Source organism: Pinus tabuliformis, chromosome 8, assembly GCF_031772625.1.
Source record: "Pinus tabuliformis cultivar Carrire ecotype Pingquan chromosome 8, CPIR1, whole genome shotgun sequence".
In the NCBI taxonomy this organism is placed as follows: Eukaryota; Viridiplantae; Streptophyta; class Pinopsida; order Pinales; family Pinaceae; genus Pinus; species Pinus tabuliformis.
In genome coordinates, this window is record NC_142294.1 from 1,699,302,398 (window position 1) to 1,699,320,800 (window position 18,403).

At 38.3% G+C, this 18,403-nt stretch overlaps 1 protein-coding gene across 1 annotated transcript in view; it reads right to left on the bottom strand.

Annotated features, from left to right (window-relative positions):
* LOC149242788 (vacuolar protein sorting-associated protein 45 homolog) overlaps positions 1 to 11,043 on the bottom strand; it is a 174,051-nt gene extending 163,008 nt beyond the window's left edge. Inside the window, exon 1 of the mRNA XM_089374319.1 lies at positions 10,725 to 11,043. Coding sequence (XP_089230445.1) covers positions 10,725 to 10,814 — 90 coding nt within the window. The 5' untranslated portion in view covers positions 10,815 to 11,043. The remainder of the gene's footprint in view (positions 1 to 10,724) is intronic.
* Positions 11,044 to 18,403: the final 7,360 nt, after the last annotated feature.

An 18,403-nucleotide genomic window follows, 5' to 3' on the forward strand; every position in this document is an offset into this window, starting at 1 on the left:
GACAGGTTCATGGCCAACAGAGGGTTATTACGAGTGGAAACTAGGCTGAGACTATTAAGGTGAGCAAGCAACAACAATAGGATTCAGACTAGACTAAAGTATATTGGGGCTCAATCACCAAAGTTGACGGGGAGTTTAGGGTTGGTCTCAAACAGACAGGAGCCCACGATCAGTCGTGAGTGGAGCAGCCGACAAAGGATCGATATGGGTCCCAGTAGCCATCGAAGCAAAGATGCCAAAAAAGTTGTGGACATGCGTTGGGGCCATGCGTGAGGAGCCATTGAGAAAGGGTCACACAGTGCAGAGTGTAGTCAAGTTAAGGATGGGCCAATCAAGAGGGAGGGGCAGGGTCTGATGCAGGTTGTGCCACAAAGTAGTGTGAAGGATCATGCCGCACTGGGCATGATCAAGTAGTTGTAAGATGTAATGGCCAGCAGAAGTCATTGGGTAGGGGATCTGCCGTGACAAGCTATGAGAAAATGTGTCGGTAGGGTTCAACCAAATTCCAACAAAACATGCTACGAAGGATAGTACCAGTAGAGTTTTCCAACAAACTGGCAAAGGTCAACCCTCAAAAGGAGAGAAGGAGATCATACCAATCAGGGGATTGGCAGTAAATTTTGTGGGTTTCTCAAAGGTTTGAGACAGACCCACATCAGTGCTAGGACTTAGCATAGGAGCAAGTGACATGCTATGGGTGCTAGGACTCAAGTGGAGTTTGCTCTCAATCTCGATGGTCAAGAAGAAGGGGTTTGGTGTAGATTACAAGATAGACAAGCACTAATCAAACCTAGGGGATCTAGCTTAGATGGTAGCCACGCCACTGGAGTTAGAGGGAGCAACTTGTATAAGCTAATGGGCCAGCCTATTTGAGCAAAGGCAGGAAGCAAAATCGTGACAAAGATGAAAGAATAGGGAGTTGTTTCTAAAGGTTGACCAGCTCAAAGGGAGTCAACCTTTAGGTTCAAGAGGGGAGGAGCAATCAACAAACTCTTCCCAATATGTCAAGGTCTCTTTATACAAGATGACCTTATAAGATTTTCAAGAGTAGGATGCTTCTAGGAACAAGTTCACAAGGAGTGGGTTTTCAAGGATGATGGTAGGGAAGTCTTCCAGTTCAAAGGCAGTAGCCATTGCAACAGATGTAGATCCAATATCGAAACCAATTCTAGGTTGTAGAAGTACCTCCCTCACTAAGAGGGAGTGTTGATATTTCTAGCTCAACCAAGTACTTCTGCATAAGCCTTGTGTCTAGGCGGGCAGAAGTCGCCCACAGTCTCCTTAGAACACTTGCTCTAACGTAAACAAGAATGCTAAAGTAACTTAGCCTAAGTCGAACTTAGAAAAAAAACACATATTATTATGTTAGCTTATTGAGCTAAAAGAAACTTAGCAAAAGCAAATAATTCACTTTAGTGATTATGTTTTAATCTTAGTCACAAGCTGAAAAGTGGTTTGGGCCCTAGCACTAATAATTTCTTAGAACTCGTGATTCTTAAGTTGCTTCTTCTATTCGCCATTGAGCTGGATGTTCATAGAATTCAAATCTTTGGTGACTCAAAGAATGTTGTGAATTGGTTCAATAACACTGTTAGATGTCATAAGCACACACTATGTCCAATCATTGAAGAAATTCACTCTTTAAAGCAATCTTTTGACCATGTTTCATACTGCCATATTTACAAAGAAAGGAACACAATTGTTGACACCTTGTCTAAAGAAGGCACTGCTCAAGCTATGGGACTATGGCAGACCACAAAGTATTTAAATGGATAGGAACATGTTTCTTATCAGTGGCCCTTCATGGAGGGTACACCGCAGGATTCATGATTTTACAGACAGGATTTATATTTTGATCATCATGGACAGTGATATACATATTTATTTTTGAACAGCTCTGCTGACATAGTTATGTTTGCTTTTTGTATAGATGTATATATTAACTTATATGACTCACATATGACAAATAGTTTTATGATGTATCTTTTGTGGACAAAATTGTCCAAGTTTTGACAGACCTTCATTGGCCTCTAGGGCCGATGGCATTTTCGAGAGTGCAGATGATGCACATTCAGAATGTAATTTTCAGTTTTTATTAATTGAAAGTTGCGATTTTTTCTTCAAAAAAAAGATGCTTTAATATTAGTCATTGATCTCAAGTGAGACGAGATCTAATCTCGACCGTTAATCACTTTGGAAATTAGGGTTAGGGTTGGGGATTTAACTCAATGTAAATTTATAAAAGCAAGGCTAACAAGTGGAGAAAGAAACACTACAACAGCAAAAGATTGAGAGAGGAGTTTCAATGAGCAGTGTGCTAGGTTCGAGGGAGTGCAGTGAGACTGTAGATCTAGATCTGTAGAGAAGATCGAGCATCAATCTAGGGCAGATTTGTTGGATCAAATCTAGGTTTATTTGTATTTTGTATTTTTCTTAGTTGGGCCATTATCCCAGGATGGGGACCCACATAAATTTGGATTATTAATGAAAAAAATTGTTGGGAAGAATTTGTGTGTTGTTTTATGAGATCAGTTATTTTATTTTTGCTTCGGTTGAATATTAAGAACTTAGTCATGCCTTCATTCAGTCGATTTGTAATCTGCTAGATCAATAAAGTGTTATGTGTTGGGTTCAAAGGAAAATTTACACAAGCATGGTCACTATGCATCACAGTGTCCAGAAAGGAAACAGGGTGGAGGGGAGTCACAACAACAGGAGATAACAGCCTCAACAGAATCTCAGATTAGTGAATTTGTTGTGAAATCAAGAGCTTCAGGCTAAGATTTAGCATGATTTGGAGCAAATGCAAAAATAGGGTGATAGGGAAAACATATTTAATTAGAGCAAAGCATCTCATGGGGCCATATAATAGCAAAACTAACAAAGCTTTGGAATTCTTTCCACTAGAAACTTACAAAGAACTATTGCTAACAGAGAGGAATAAGGTTGATAAGCTTTCGAAAATGACAAAAACCTTAAGGAGCCAAACAGTGGTGGAAAAATTGATTAATAATTTTTACTTGTTATGGCAAATTAAAACCCTGTATTCTATAGTTCCAACCCATAAAAAATATACAAAAGTAGACATTGCATACAAAAAGATGGCCACATTCAATTATCCTCTCAACAGAGATTGGAATTTGCTTGCTCGATTTGGAATATGAAGACTTGTCCAACAGTTGGTGAACAAAAGCACACAACACTCAACACTTGGTAGCAATACAAATCATTTCTCTACTTGAATTCTACTTTTGTGATTCTGGTACTAGAAAGTTGCTTCTTCTAACTAATTGTTGTTAGGATTTATTTTTGTATAAAAGCGAGCAAAGAGTCGATTGCAAAGGATTGTGAGTTTTATTTTTGTTAAGTATTGTAATTTGGACAATATCTTTTTATCAGTGTATTAGATTGAATTCTTCTGATAGTGACAATCTATGTTGAAGCTCTATAAAGTTCTTCTACTCTTAATAAAAAGATTTTCTTCTACATAGTTGTTTTTTTATATGAACAAATTTAAAGAGTGATTACTCCATACCATTTCCCCCTTCATATAAGTTGCTTGATCAATTCCCTTTCTTGATGTCATGAAATTCAGTCGAGCTTCTTCCTTATAGGGCATTAGCCATCGATCACTTTCCTTCTTGGTTCGTCATGCCATTCCTTTCTTCATGGACAATGGCCTTCTTGATACATATCTGAAACCTTTGTCATATGGCTACTTCTTCATCATGTTTCTTTCAGGGATTTCCATCCACCACATGAATGCTTACAACTCTTGTTCCAGTAGCCCTGCATAAACTCATCCAAATATTAGTCAAGAAATCAAAACATAACATGAAATCAAATAGTACCTTACAATATGGCTCTTCATCATGACATCTTCATGTATGTATCATCATCCTACATACATGTTGACACATCTCCCAAAGATATCCATTGTCAAGGGTCTCTATCTTTTTCAGACTTTCATCAAAGTCTTCATAACTTTCCAAGAGATTTCCTAGTCAAATCTTCTTGGTCCTTTGGATGTTGATTGCCTTCGTCAGGGTTGCATATCTCATGATCTCTTCCTTCCTCACACATTCCATTCCAAGGAGCTTTCAATAAGAGTTCCTTAATTGTAGTCAACCACCTCATACTTCATATGAGGACATATTATGTTGATTTCATCTAGTGTGACTTATGCCTTCTTTCAAAGGAGGAGATCCTTTTCCCTCGATCATGCTTCTCAAGATAGAAGTAGTGATCCATGTTACCTGCAACCATACGACATGACTTTATAATATCAAATACAAGCATACATACCTCATTTTACCTTTAGCTCATCTAGGCTTCTTCCAACAGCTTCCTTGATTGAAAAGATCTTCAACCCCTTGATCCGCTTCATCTCTCATGTCATCATACCATCATCCCATGAACTCCACAAGTTGGAGTTTTTGATGAAACACTTGCTTCCTCTCTAGATTAGTGAACCCTACGATAAGGATTCCATCAAAGAATCTTGAGGATCTTGTATATCCTCATCTGGTAGATGTTTCTTTTTGACTTGATGTATGATGAGCCTTGTCCTAGATTGCTTCATCCTTTCCTTCAATGTTCAATGAGGTTCTTAAGAGCTATATCCTTCATGTTTGACTGCCATGGATTTTGTCCTTCATGATTCCCATGATGATGTCACAAGCTCTTGTTTCTAATGCTTCCATGAAGCCACGATGCATCTTATTGTTATGGCCATATCAAAAGATTGAGGAGCTTATGATAAGACCCTTTTGTGAGGTATACCATCTCAATCATAGTAGAGATCTGTTACTCCCTCTTTCCTTGGCCCTTTTCTTCAGCTTCCTCCACTTTCCAGCAATATGAGCTTTCTTCTCATAATCTTTCCATAGCATTGTTTTGTCTTGTTTGAAGACCAAACTTCCTTTTCTTTTCTGCAGATGTTTGAGTCCTTTAGCCTTTGACACTTTTGCCCACAACTTGTCCTTTTTCCATCTTGCATAGATACCACAAGTTGTTAAATGAGGTAACTTTCTTGTCCCAAGGACACTTGTCACCTTGCTCATCAATTAGTGCATTTAAGAACAAAGACGATTAACTTCTTATCATCTTTCTCAGATCTCCCAATTGAGATCTTATGAAGATATTCCTTCATTCTTTGATACCTTCAATCAGGTGATATGACCTTCTTCACTGCATTTCAGAGAGTATATCTTCTAGCATTTCATAAATCTCTTTTATGTCTGATTTCATAAGAATCCTATGATTCCCTTGATCCTTTTTCATGCATTTAAACAATGCTTGACCTTTAGAGACCTTTCCATAGATACCAATGACTTCTCTTCCGAGGACTATATCTATCCTTCTTTCTTATGCAAAGAATTTTGATGACCCAACCAATTTATAGATCTCTTTGCAAATACAAAGTCATTTAACCAAACTTGATTATAAAATGAAAGATACTTACTTGACATGTGAAGATAAAATCTTCACCTTGATCACATTGAAAGTGGTTGAAGCAGATGCATTGATGCTTCCTCCAGATGAGATCCTTGATGATAGGAAGCTTGCCTTCTTGCCTTCAAGTTACTTTGACTTATACATCTGATCCTTATGATTAACAAATTGTTGATAAACTTGAGATGGCACTGTATTGCTATCACATAAGTGGACTATGGAACCTTGTAGTATGCAACATTGTGTAGAACCATAGAGTATTGAGGTCACTGTTCATGATGATCATCTTACAGTATTGAGACCCATCAGTTAGTATTACTATGGTTGTCCATACAAACTTCTATATGTTATCGAATGAAGTTTTGGGGATCTGAGATGTCAAGACTGTTCTTTTTATAGAAAGGATTCTATCTGACGTTGAGGTTACTATGGTATGGCATAGACTAAGATTGTGAGGTACCGAAACTACTGCCATGTACCTGACTTCTGAGCACTTGTTCTAACATCTAAACTTCATCTTTTGATTGAGATTACTTAATCATATTGTGGCACCAAGACTATGAAATTATCTGAGAACTTCAAATAAGGATCCAAATCAGTCTTCCTGTAGGACTAAATAGACAAAAGCCCTTGCCATTGTATATTGTTGTTGTAAACTGATCCTTCAATCCTTGAAGTAGGTTTTGAAACACGAAGCCCTTCAACTTGCTTTGATGCCCTTCTTGAAAACTGATCCTTGAATGTCTCTTTTTGTTGCCCTTCCTTTGACTTCAGCATCTTAGCTCTGAAACCATGTTGAAGAATCTAGGGAAAATTAAGTTAATAAGGTTCTTCTCGCCATGATAACTATTTGCGAGGTATTTTTAACGTTTCCTTATTAGCACAATCTTCGATTGTTATTATTAGAGTGTGTCTTCTTAGTTCATCAAAATGTTACCAAAACAAAAGAGACAAGGACACACGATGTTGGCTTTCTCCTAGGGCCAAAACCTCTCACTCTTTGAGAGGAAAACCCAAACAAAATTCTTCTTATAAAGATTCCAATTGACGAATACCAAGACCATGACCCTTGACCTATTAGGCCACTCCAAGACCAAGACACCAATCCTCTTCTTTGTCATTGCTAAGATCATCATCATCACTGCTACTTCACCGAGGTCATCATTATTGCACCACAGAGATCATTATAGTTGCACCATTGCAGCACCTTTATTGAGATCATTGCTACTCTTCCACTAAGATCATTGTTGCTCCTCCATTGAGACTTTCACCATAGACACCGAGATCTTCATCATGCTTATGACTGTGTCTTTATGATTACTTCTATGCTCAAATTATAGCTGCATCTTAAATGTATGCCGAGACAGAGAGTGATACTTTAAGATCCCCCTCTTCACAAGAATGTCGAGACCGTATGCTGAGACAGAGGTATTCCGAGAGTGTATTACTAAGAGATCTTCACTAAACATATGCCGAGACTGGGACTGTGTCTTAGTATGCCGAGACAATGCTTCGTTAAGATTGTGAGGAGGTCGAGACATCACCGAAAAACACAGAGATCCTTCTTCTTCCGCAACACTAAACTGTTGTACTCATCCGAGATTTTCGAACCACTATACTTGTCCAAGATTTTAGAGGATCCGAGTTCATGTTCTGTCTATAATGCGGATCCTTTTCACGCCTATATATAGTGGTTAGCCTTGTGTATAAGCCAACATGAGAGACGGAACCGTTGTGTCTCTTTATTTGAGACGACATGACTACTTTTTATTCATTTTTCAGACCGACACGACGAAGAGGATTGTGCTTGTCATTTAGAAGGCTTCTTGACATTTATATAGACTTGTATACATTAAACATAGGCTCAAGAAGAGCTTCTTCATACATGATATTGACTCTTTGATTTAACAATAAATCCCAAGGCTCTCAATGGGAGCCACTAACAAATAAACCTCTTGCTCATGAAACCCATGCAACAAGGCATGCAAAAATAATTTTATTTCTTTTATTTCATCATTTACAAAAATCATGCCATTATGAAGACCGAACCTAGTTACACTTTCTTCAACAGTGGATATTTTAAATGCTAAAAAAAAAAATGAATATTTTTGTATTTTTTTAATTTTGCCGACTTTTTCAAAAACCTCCCAACTTTAACGACTTTTTCAATTTCTGGACCCTTGCCAATTTAATCCTGACTTCGACTTTTTCCACATTGATATCAACCTTACCCACTGAGTTCAGTTCATCATGGACAGAATCAGGGTGCACAATCATGAGTGATAAATGGATAGATCAAAGAAACAAACCCTTTATTAATCTCCTTATATCTTGTCCAAAAGGCAAAATGTTTCTCAAATCAGTGGATGCCTCAACCAGAATTAAGAGTGCCCAACTCATTTGTGAAAAGATGGAGGAAGTTGTGCAGTGATAAATGGATAGATCAAAGAAACAAACCCTTTATCAATCTCCTCATATCTTGTCCAAAAGGCAAAATGTTTCTCAAATCAGTGGATGCCTCAACCAGAGAGTGCCCAACTCATTTGTGAAAAGATGGAGGAAGTTGTGCATGATGCGGGAGCAGAAATTGTTGTGAAAATTGTAACCCACAATTCAGCTAATTATATGGCTCCTAGTAGACTTTTTTAGATTAGCCATCTGTTCACATTCTGGACCTCCTATGCTACACATTGCATAGATTTAATGCTTGGGACATTGGCAAAATTGCTTGGATACGAGAGGTTATAAATAAGGCCATAACCAAATACATTTACAATCGCACAAATGTCCTCAACACCATAAGAATATACACTGGTTCATCCTACAATGACCAGACTTGCAACAATTTCATCTCCTTGCAATCTGTGGCTGACCAAAAGGTAAATCTCAAGAGGATGCTTTTGGACCCAAGTGGATGGCACCTAAACATGGAAAAAGCCTCCGAGGCATAGAAAGTGTTGTTCTTGTGTTTAATAATGATTTCTCAAAAGACGCCAAAGAGATCAGAAAAACCCTCCGGAACATAGAAAGTGTTGCTCTTGTGTTTAATAATTGTTTCTCAAAAGATGTCAGACATTATTGTGTATGACAGAACACTTGTTAGAGTGCTCAGGGACTTGAAAGTTTTTCAATGTTCAATATCAAAGTCAAACTTCATTAAATTTTCAAATTACATTTATAAAAAAATTTGAATGTTTGACAATTGACTTTGATCTTTCAGGATGGTTTGATGATGACAAACCCACCATGGGTTACATTTATGAGGCAATGGATCTTACCAAGAAGGCCATCAAAAGAAGATATATGGATGAGGGGGGCAAGTATATGCCTCTTTGGGATATTAGTAATTAGTAATTACTAATGAGCGTTGGGATAGATAATTGATTCCCCCTTACATGGTACTGGGTATTTTTTTTAACCCAGCATATTTTTATGATAAGACCAGATTTAATGAGAATAGAGAGGTTGATAGAGGGTTTATGATATGCATTCAGAGGGGCCTCCCTGATCAAAAAACACAAAGCTGCCTATGCTATTGCTATACCAAGAGATCTACAAAGCTACCAAGTAACTTTGAAGGCTTGATCAATTCATTAATTTGAATTATCCTTTTACAATCTTCAATCCTGACTCTTGAACCCTTACTACTTGCTAGGCTTTTAGTGGTTAAACTTAGGCAATGATATGCCAGATCTTAAAAGATTTGTCATTTGAATCCTAAACCAGACTTACAGTGCTTCAGGTTTTGGGTGCAAATCTTAAGCAATTCTGGTGGAATAGATATCCATCAAGCTTGGCAATTAAACGAAAGGAAGTTTGTTATTTGCCATGCAGCCCCTTGGGGTTTGTCTATTGAAATATTTCAAAAACAAAAGGGAAGCTATGGGAAGTTCAGATTATAAAACCCATATTTATATTAATTCAATAGAGGATTGACATTTAGAATTGAAATCTTATTTCATATTTGGCAGTGCCAATGTTTTAGAATAGAAGGCCGGATTAGACTTCACATGGACTAACAAGTTGGAAGTGGTATGTATTCTGCCTTTGCAGATTCCATCCCAAGTGGACAAGATATCAATGAATCTTTATCATCTATGCCAGTTACTAAAGTTTTTCTGTCGCACTTCGACTACCATAAGATGGGTCCTACCAGACCTTTCCACGGCCAGAACTCCGGCTCCATTACATCAACCCAGGTAAAACTCTGGCCAGCACCATAGACACCAAGCAGGTAGAGAAATCAGGACGGAGAAAAAAAAGTATTGATGAGCAACAAAATACCATCATAGGGAGATGCCACTATAGTAAGAAAGCTTCCAATTATGGATATTATACAGACAACAGTCAAGGCCAGAGAGGACTCACAAGGCATGACACTGAAACCACTGGGAAAGTTAGTACCGTATTGCGGAGTGAGTGAGGATGTTGTCACATCAAACCACGGACTGGCACCCCAAAACCACCGAGTAACAGCAACAAGGAGGGTCAAGTGGATGCCATGATGAAGTCCATGACTATGTTTGTTGATAAGGTAGTCTATATTATCTTGGCAGTCTGAGAAAGGGGTTGGCCACAAGAAAATGCTAGTAATGAATGTATGGGATACCATATTTCCTTGGGGCTGCCCAATGAGTTGGGATGGCCCTCTAAATCCAATGATGATAACCCACCTCATTCTTCTGGTATCCTGGCTCCTGGAACATTAAGCTTTCATTGTTATTTCTTCTATGAACTCCAGCTTCGATTCGTCCTTCGGAGCTTTTACTTTTTAAATTCTATGGTATTTAAGAATTGTACTGGTTCAGTGGCCACTGGCCTATTATACCTAATTCAATATTTCTAGCGGAAGTACACTTAGTGGGGTATATTAAATTTACCCCCAATTTTGAATTTGTTGTGGTCCACTTGCCCCCAGTTTTTGCAATATCCTCTGTATTTTTCTGTGTATTTAACAGAATTCAAGCATAATTCAAAAAAAGGCATTCGAAAGCAGGATTCACCGAACGAATTCAAGAGATCAATTACCATGGACTCATCACACAATTTAGCATTCAGCCCCAGATGAAAACAGCATCTGAATTTTCCATTTTAATGGACGGTTCTTCATCATTTGAACAAAACAGAAGAATAAAAAGACGAAAGAACTGCGCCTTGGGTACGAGGCCTCGGTGGCAGAAGGAAACAATCAGATCCTTCGGTAGCAGAAGGAAATTGGCATTTAATTTAACATTACAGCAAATGAGCACTGGTCCTAAGAGTGGACATACCGTATTTGCGTCCAGAACGAGGACTTTCATGCCTGAAATGTCGCGAAGCATTCTGTTGACATAGTCCCTCACCGCAGTGACGACCACCATCTTTTCTCCGCATCAGACGATGAAGAATCTGAAATTCTTCGAACTGTTTATCGATGGGATCCAATTCTACTTCCGATCCAGGGTGCCCAGATCTTTGCTTGAAATAAGCTCGATAGGCTTCGGATTATTGAATGGGAAACTAAGGACGAGATCCTATCAGGGTCCTCACTTGACGACACAGGAGCTTAATCTCGTTTGTGTGTGAATAGCTTCTAATCCTCCATATGACTGTGGAGTGGCCATTTCAAAGGTAGTCAGCGGGCGTTCGGGGTTAATCAATACTGTTGAGGTAACGGGCACTCAAACCGCCATACTTAACCGGGGTTACATACAAGTTTCAAATACAAATGGAACTTCCTCGTATTGTGTGTACGGGTGTTAATGGATAAAACTTAGAATCGAGTAGGGAAGGAAGAGTAAGAGTAAGAGTAAGAGTAAGAGGTGTGGTAAATCGTTCATTCAAAGATATCATAAAGTTTTTGGCATTGTTTTTTTAGCAATGGGATTGTTGGAAGGTTGGGTCACTTCATCATCAATTTGAATTGGAAAAACACTGAATTGCAAAGAGCGAAAAACAGGGAACTAATTGTCTCATAGACTATTTTTAGTCTATGGACCTTAAAATATCATTTCATTTCATTGTATAATGACAAATTGACCTAACATGTACGGACAAAAAGGTATTGAATTATTATGGCTAAATTCTTAGTTAGTGGAGTTGGTTTCGATGGGAAACTAAATGGTATTTGATTATGGTTAAAGTGAAGTCATTTTTTACTAGAAACTAAGTTTATTTAAAAATAAATTATTCAATTATTATGGTTAAATTCTTAGTTAGTGGAGTTGGTTTCCATGGGAAACTAAAGGGTATTTGATTATGGTTAAAGTGAAGTCGATTTTGATGGGAAAATAAGTTTATTTAAAATTAAATTAGTAATTATTTTGATGACTTTATGGTTGTTATCAAATGGCTCAAAGATGATCATCATTGTTTGACTTTAACTATCATATTTTTGTTGGAAGAGATAATGCAATTATGTATTGAGCTAACTAAAGTTTTCTTTAAAAACAAAACATGACAATTAATCCTTTATCAAAAGAGGCTACCCATATGGAAGTTGGAACATGGTTCATTTATATGGAGGTACTGGGTGAGAGTAGTATTATTTTACGTTCTACAAATCACCATTATAACTTGTTGGGGTTGTGCTTGCTAATATATTGTGTACAAGATTATAACATTTGGCATAGATGTTTTGATATAGTTTTTGTGTTTTTTAAATGTCATTTTTAGTTTATTTGGGAACATAAATCACATCTAAGTTTTATGGATAATCCTCAATTGCTTTTATTTTGTGAATGTAGCTCTTAGCTAACCTTAATGAATAATTCTCTCCATAAGGCATTATTGTGTCTGTAGAGGAGGGGATTGAGATGGAGGCAGAGGAGCAAGTAGGCTATGAACCGAAAGATAGTGGTAATGATCTAATCTAGGTAACCACCCCATATTTCAAGGCCAAGGAAAAAATTGACAAGTTTGAAGGCTTATCAAAGTATTTCCCCAACTTGTTCCCTTTTTAGAAGATATTGTGATGGAAGAGGTTTGGGAATCAATTTGTGGATCGGAAGGAGAGGTACCCAACTCAGATTTTCCAAATCTTGGAGTTTCGCAGCTCCCAATCCTAGTAGCATAGGTTTGTAGTCAACGTTCTTCAATTTTTTCATGGCACTTTCCTAAAACACCCCCTCCATTGCTATCAGATCATTTGCCTACTTTTTCTAGAGTTGAAGTAGTGTGACACTCCATACAAGACCTTTTAGAAGCATCTAAGGGTTTCGCCACCTATGAAGGTTTCTTTCTTTCCAGGGCTTTCCTAGACATAAACCCTCCCCAAGTGGATGCAACACAACCTTCTTCGAATAGTTTCCTTAAGGAGTTTTTAGCGTTGAATGAAGGGGAGGACCAAAACTTGGTAGAAAGTGGTGAAAGGGCACTAGAAAAGCAACCCCATATCAATGTTGGAGGCGATTCAAACTCATCAAAAGATAAGGAGCCTGGCACAAAGAGGAAAAAGAGTCATTGTGTTAAGAAGAAGACAAGTTGGCCAAGGTTATGTGTGGTTTTGGGTGTTGATGTTATGATGAAGAATACGGCAAAAATGCTGGAGAAAAACCTAGTAGGACGAGCAAGGTGTAGGAAAAGAGCATAAACACCTTGAATGCTTGAGTGAATAGAGAAATAGTGCCCAAAGTTAAAAAATAAATAAATAAATAAATAAACCCGAGAGTCATCCTATTAGCAAGAGGTTGGATCCAATTGAAATTCAAGGACACCTCAAAAGTAAAATGGGTTACACAAAGGGTTTGGTAGATAGACTCCACCCCTGTAATTTTAAATTTCTATTCCCCGCCTTTCAACGCATGTAGAGAAAGGATAGATATATTCCCAATTTTCAAATATTTGGGGAACTCCTTGGGTACCTACCTAGACCATGACTCCTCTTACTTGACAATGGGGAACATGTCCTTAGCCTGCATTATGGTCAATATCAACCTCCAGGAAGGCTTAGCGAAAGAAATGGATATCGGCCAAGAAGAGGAGAGACTGCAAATTCTAGATTATGAAGGCATTACATTTAGATGCAGAAGATGCCACAAGTATGGTCATTTGGTTAAAGACTATGAACTATCAAAATATAAGAAGGCACATGTAGACTCAACACCTCTCAAGAACAAGGAAACAAGGTTGTCCCATACAATGGAAAAGAAAGTAGTCCAAGAAGGAGAGGCCCCAACCACTCAGGCCTTGGAAGAAACATCCGACCAGATCTTGGTGCAGAGAGTCCTCTTAAGTCCATAAGCGAAGGATGCCCCAACGGCCTATGGAGTGGGTGCAAAGGGGAGGTCGAAGAAAGGTAATTTTGTGGTTCTCGCTTCTAGTTCCTCTTCCTTTACATTTCCTATTTCTCTTTCAGTAAATACAGTGTCAGATACTAGGAAAACTTAGTCTTACTCGAAAGTAGATGCTCTTTCCTGCCTCCTCCATCTTACTGTTGAGCCATGGAAAAGGTATGCATTTGCCATTTATTTCTTTATCTTTTCCTTTGAATCATAACTCCTTTACATTCTAAAATGGTAATATGTTAAAGAATTATGGTAGAATTAAGGAGATTTTTGATTGATACAAAATAACTGATTATTGTCTTTTTCTATACGGAAAATGAAGGAAATGGAAAACCACTATTCGGGAGGAAAAGACAAAGCAGAAGCAACTGTTGTCCCTTCCCCAGGAAGTTGTATCCAGACAAGGAGATCAAGATCGAAGCGCATAATCCAGGAGAAGAAAGGGAAAGTGTGGCATCAGCGCAAGAAGACAAAACGATAAATTGGAAATCAAAGATAGAGCGAATCCCTTAGGATCCTTTGATCCTGAGGGATTGCTGCTTCAGAACTTATCTGTACTCTTGATATATCCACCTGGCCATTATAAAAATGGATAGCGCTTGTAGTCCAGGGAAGCATGTATTATCATTTGCAGAACTTACTGTTGTGCTGTTACTTTGATCATCGACTCTTGTTGGTTAAAACAAAGTATGATTGCTTGTAAACTTTTTATACATGATTAATACATAAATCAGTTGCTGTTCCATTCCTTCCTACTGAATTAGCTCGACGGTGCTTCACTAGCGGCTAAGGGCCTGGCCCTGGTGGATCCACTTGCTACCTGTACCATTATTTTACAGTTCCAGTCGTGTGATGGTTTGATTTACTTTTCATTACCTTGAATCGCATTGCTTTACAGTTTCCTGTCTTTACAAGTTCTAATACTTTATGGAATCATTTTATTGCATAAGCTGTGATTGAATCGCGTTGTTGTTCCCTTCCTATCATAACGAGATTATTATCCTTTACCACTTATATTGTTATTCATTTCAGTTATAAAGTCTCGCAGTTCATTACAGATTGTTGTTCATTTCCATTTAGCGTTGTTGTTCATTTCTATTAAGTTAGCATTATTGTTCATTCATACCAGATAGGTGTTATTTCTTTCCTGCAAGTATTTGGTTTTGCTTTTAAGTATTTTGCAGTAAGCGTGTTTACTACATTTCTGTTAGCAGCATTAGTGATCTATCATTTCCAGTTAATTTCTTTAGTGTGGAGTGTAAGATCAATCACTGTAAAGGACATTGGCTATCACTGTCTAAGTTCTTAGATTGTAGACCTTGTTTATATTTTATTTCATTTATACTAGTTGACAGAGGAAAGAGTTATCAATACTACATCCTTGATTGATAAATTGTTGTAGTTTTCTGAGTGAATGATTTAAGTTCCAGAGCATTAAGTTTCTTTTGATTGCAATTAGATTTTATTTCAAGCATCCATTTACTCTTGTATTTAGCACTATACTGCAAATTAGAAAACATTACTCTTGAAACAAATTGCCCGCCTCAGACTGAGTACACTCTTGAAATAAAAAATCATACTTGGATTGATAATTAATGTAGGATAAATAGGAAGTTTCTTTTGATTGCAATTAGATTTTATTTCAAGCATCCGTTTACTCTTGTATTTAGCACTGTACTGCAAATTAGAAAACATTACTCTTGAAATAAATTGCCCGCCTCAGACTGAGTACACTCTTGAAATAAAAAATCGTACCTGGATTGATAATTAATGTAGGATAAATAGGAGTTCAAAAGACACCTTTTATACCTCAACATTTTGGCGCCGTTGTTGGGGAGAGTGTAGCCATTTGTTTTTTTTTAAAAGAGAGTAGTGTGCATTTGATAAGTGCCTGCTAGGAGAGAATTGGGTATTAAAAACGAAAGGTAAGAACCTGCGTACGGAGCATGTAATAGCCCTGCTCCCCCACCCGCTTTCCTGCAGATTTGTTGATTACTTTGGGTAGAAATAAGTATTTGAGTTGTGTGCATGACTAAGTAGAAAAAGCCTGAAAAGAATCCAAAACCACTACCCAAACCTGATAAAGCTAAGGGACTGGTGACCCTTGGCTGATCAACCTTTATAGACGATATCATCAAGAAAGCAGAATCTCAGCCATCAGTAGGTCCTAGAAAAGTTGCTTCTAGACAACCTACTAGCTCCCTTCGGGCCACAGAATCACCATCTGTAGCCTTTGCTGAGGTACATAGCCAAACAGAAGAAACCGAGCAAGATTTTCAAGAAATTGAGAATTCTCACCCAATTTCTTTACAAGAAGGGAACTCTAGTAATCTCTATGAAGGAGGAGGAGAAACAGGGGAAATAGAAGAACCAAGATCCCCTCTTGGAGTAGTTCAAACACTAAGCAGCCCAGATAAGGGAAGTGCTGTCAAGATCATCCAAAACAAAGTTGAAGAACCTAAAAAGCCAAAATCCCCCCAGATAATAGTTCAGCAAGGAACATTCATCATCCCAGACCAAGGAAGTGTTGTTAAGGCCATTCCTACTCCTTCTAGTCAACCTAGGAATAACTCCCTAGAAATCCCAGAAAGATATTGACACATATTTGATCAAATGGCCCAAAACCAACAAACACCTCAAACCTCCACACTGTAATATCCCATTGTAGATACTGCAGTTAATGCACCTATGAAGGCCATTCCTCTCCAACATATTCCTACATTCCATGGCCTAACGTCGAAAGATCTAGATGCATTTCTGTTTGAATTTGATGTATTATGCCGGGGGTATGACTATACCACCGATCCCCAAAAGCTAAAACTATTTCCCCCCACATTAAAAGGAGTAGCTTTACGATGGTTTATGGGGTTAGGTGGAGGTGTTATAAATGAATGGGATCAGATGAAAAGGGCTTTTCTAAAGAAATATCAAGATTATTGTAGGTCTAGAGAATTAAACCTTGACCTAATGAAACATTGGAGGAATATGTAGAACGCTTTCAATACAATCTCCAGAGATCTCCTTATGCATCTTTACCCTTACCTGACAATGTGTTAAAAAATACATTAATTAAAGGGATGAAGGAACAATGGGTTGAAACATTAAACATTATGGGAAAAGGTGACATATATCAGGAAAGTTTTACTGACATTATTGATTTATGTATCAGGAGTTCGAGAGGCAGTACAAGGCTAAAACCGGCAGAACATGACATAATCACAAGGGACAACAAGATCTCCAGTGGAGGTGTAACCTGTGCAGAAATTGGGAATCTACTGGAAGACTTCAAAACCGATATTCTAGGGACTCTAACAACGCAGCTCGACATTATGCAAGCTAAACAAAAGCAAGCAAAAGCAGAGCAAAATCTGGCAATATTCTGCCCAAGATCCAGAAAGAAGCACAACCATAAAGAGTGGTCGCTGGATACAGTCCAAGTCTACGCCATCTGCACGAAAGACCACTCCACAGAAAATTTTCCCTCACTCTCGGGCCTGAAACCAGTTTACAAGGAAGCGGAAGAAGAAATAGAACCAGTGTACCTACTCAATCAGCGCCGTCAATGGCAGCCATGAAAAACAGGTATGCCTGTTGATCCATCCTCTTCTTTTTAGTCTCCTTAGTATAATGTTCAACAATATAATGGAATGTGGCAAAATCAACCACCTTTCCCTAGCTGGTCACAACAACCATTTCCTACATCACCATGGCCAAATCAAACCAATTGGCCAAACTTCCCTTACTGTCCACCATTTTGGCAAAATAATGCATATCCGACACAATGGTCACCCTCCACCTCGCAGAGTCAAACCTGGCAGTCGAATTGGCAAAGACCTATGAATCAGCCAGCCGAAATGATTCCTCTCCCTCAACCTACACTGCCAGCACCATATACATTGCAACAAAATCCTCAGACCAACTTAAGACCGCAACTCCCAGCCCAACCCAACCCGAACCCTAATAATAGACGGTTTAATATGTTCAAATAATCGAAGCACCAGAACTAGAAACCGAGTTAAGGGAGTGCAACGACCTTCAATTAAGGTCTGGGCGCATAATAGAAACTGAGGGAGATAAAAATGCTCAAGTTGAAAATCTGTTACCTTTAGAACAACCACTACAAGAAGAGGATGTGGTTAGACAACAAACTCACGACCAAGCAACCACTTCTTCTCCCCCATTCCCAGAATGACTAATCATACCGCGCCCAATAGAACATCCTGACTTTGATCTTCTGGGAGAACTAAGAAATTTGTGTATAAATATCCCACTCCTCCAGGCTATCCAAGATATCCCGATCTACGCAAAAACCATCAAAGAGTTATGTATAAAAAATCCAAAGAGGAGAATAACAACTAACCCAACCGTCCAAGTAGTCGACACCCTATCTGACTTACTATCAGGAAGAGAGGCACCCGTAAAATATGAGGACCCAGGGAATCCTATAGTTACGGTGCAAATCAATGGACACTCCTTTCCAAATGCCTTAGTTGATTTAGGAGCTGCAATTAATATTTTAACAACCACCACTTGTCAAAAGCTTGGTATTACATCATTAGATCCAACCACAACCTTATTGGAGTTGGCTGACCGATCGGTAGTCAGACCAGAAGGCACACTACATGATGTAATGGTCTCTATAGACTCTTGGGAATACCCTGCAAACCTTTTTATAATTAATTCCA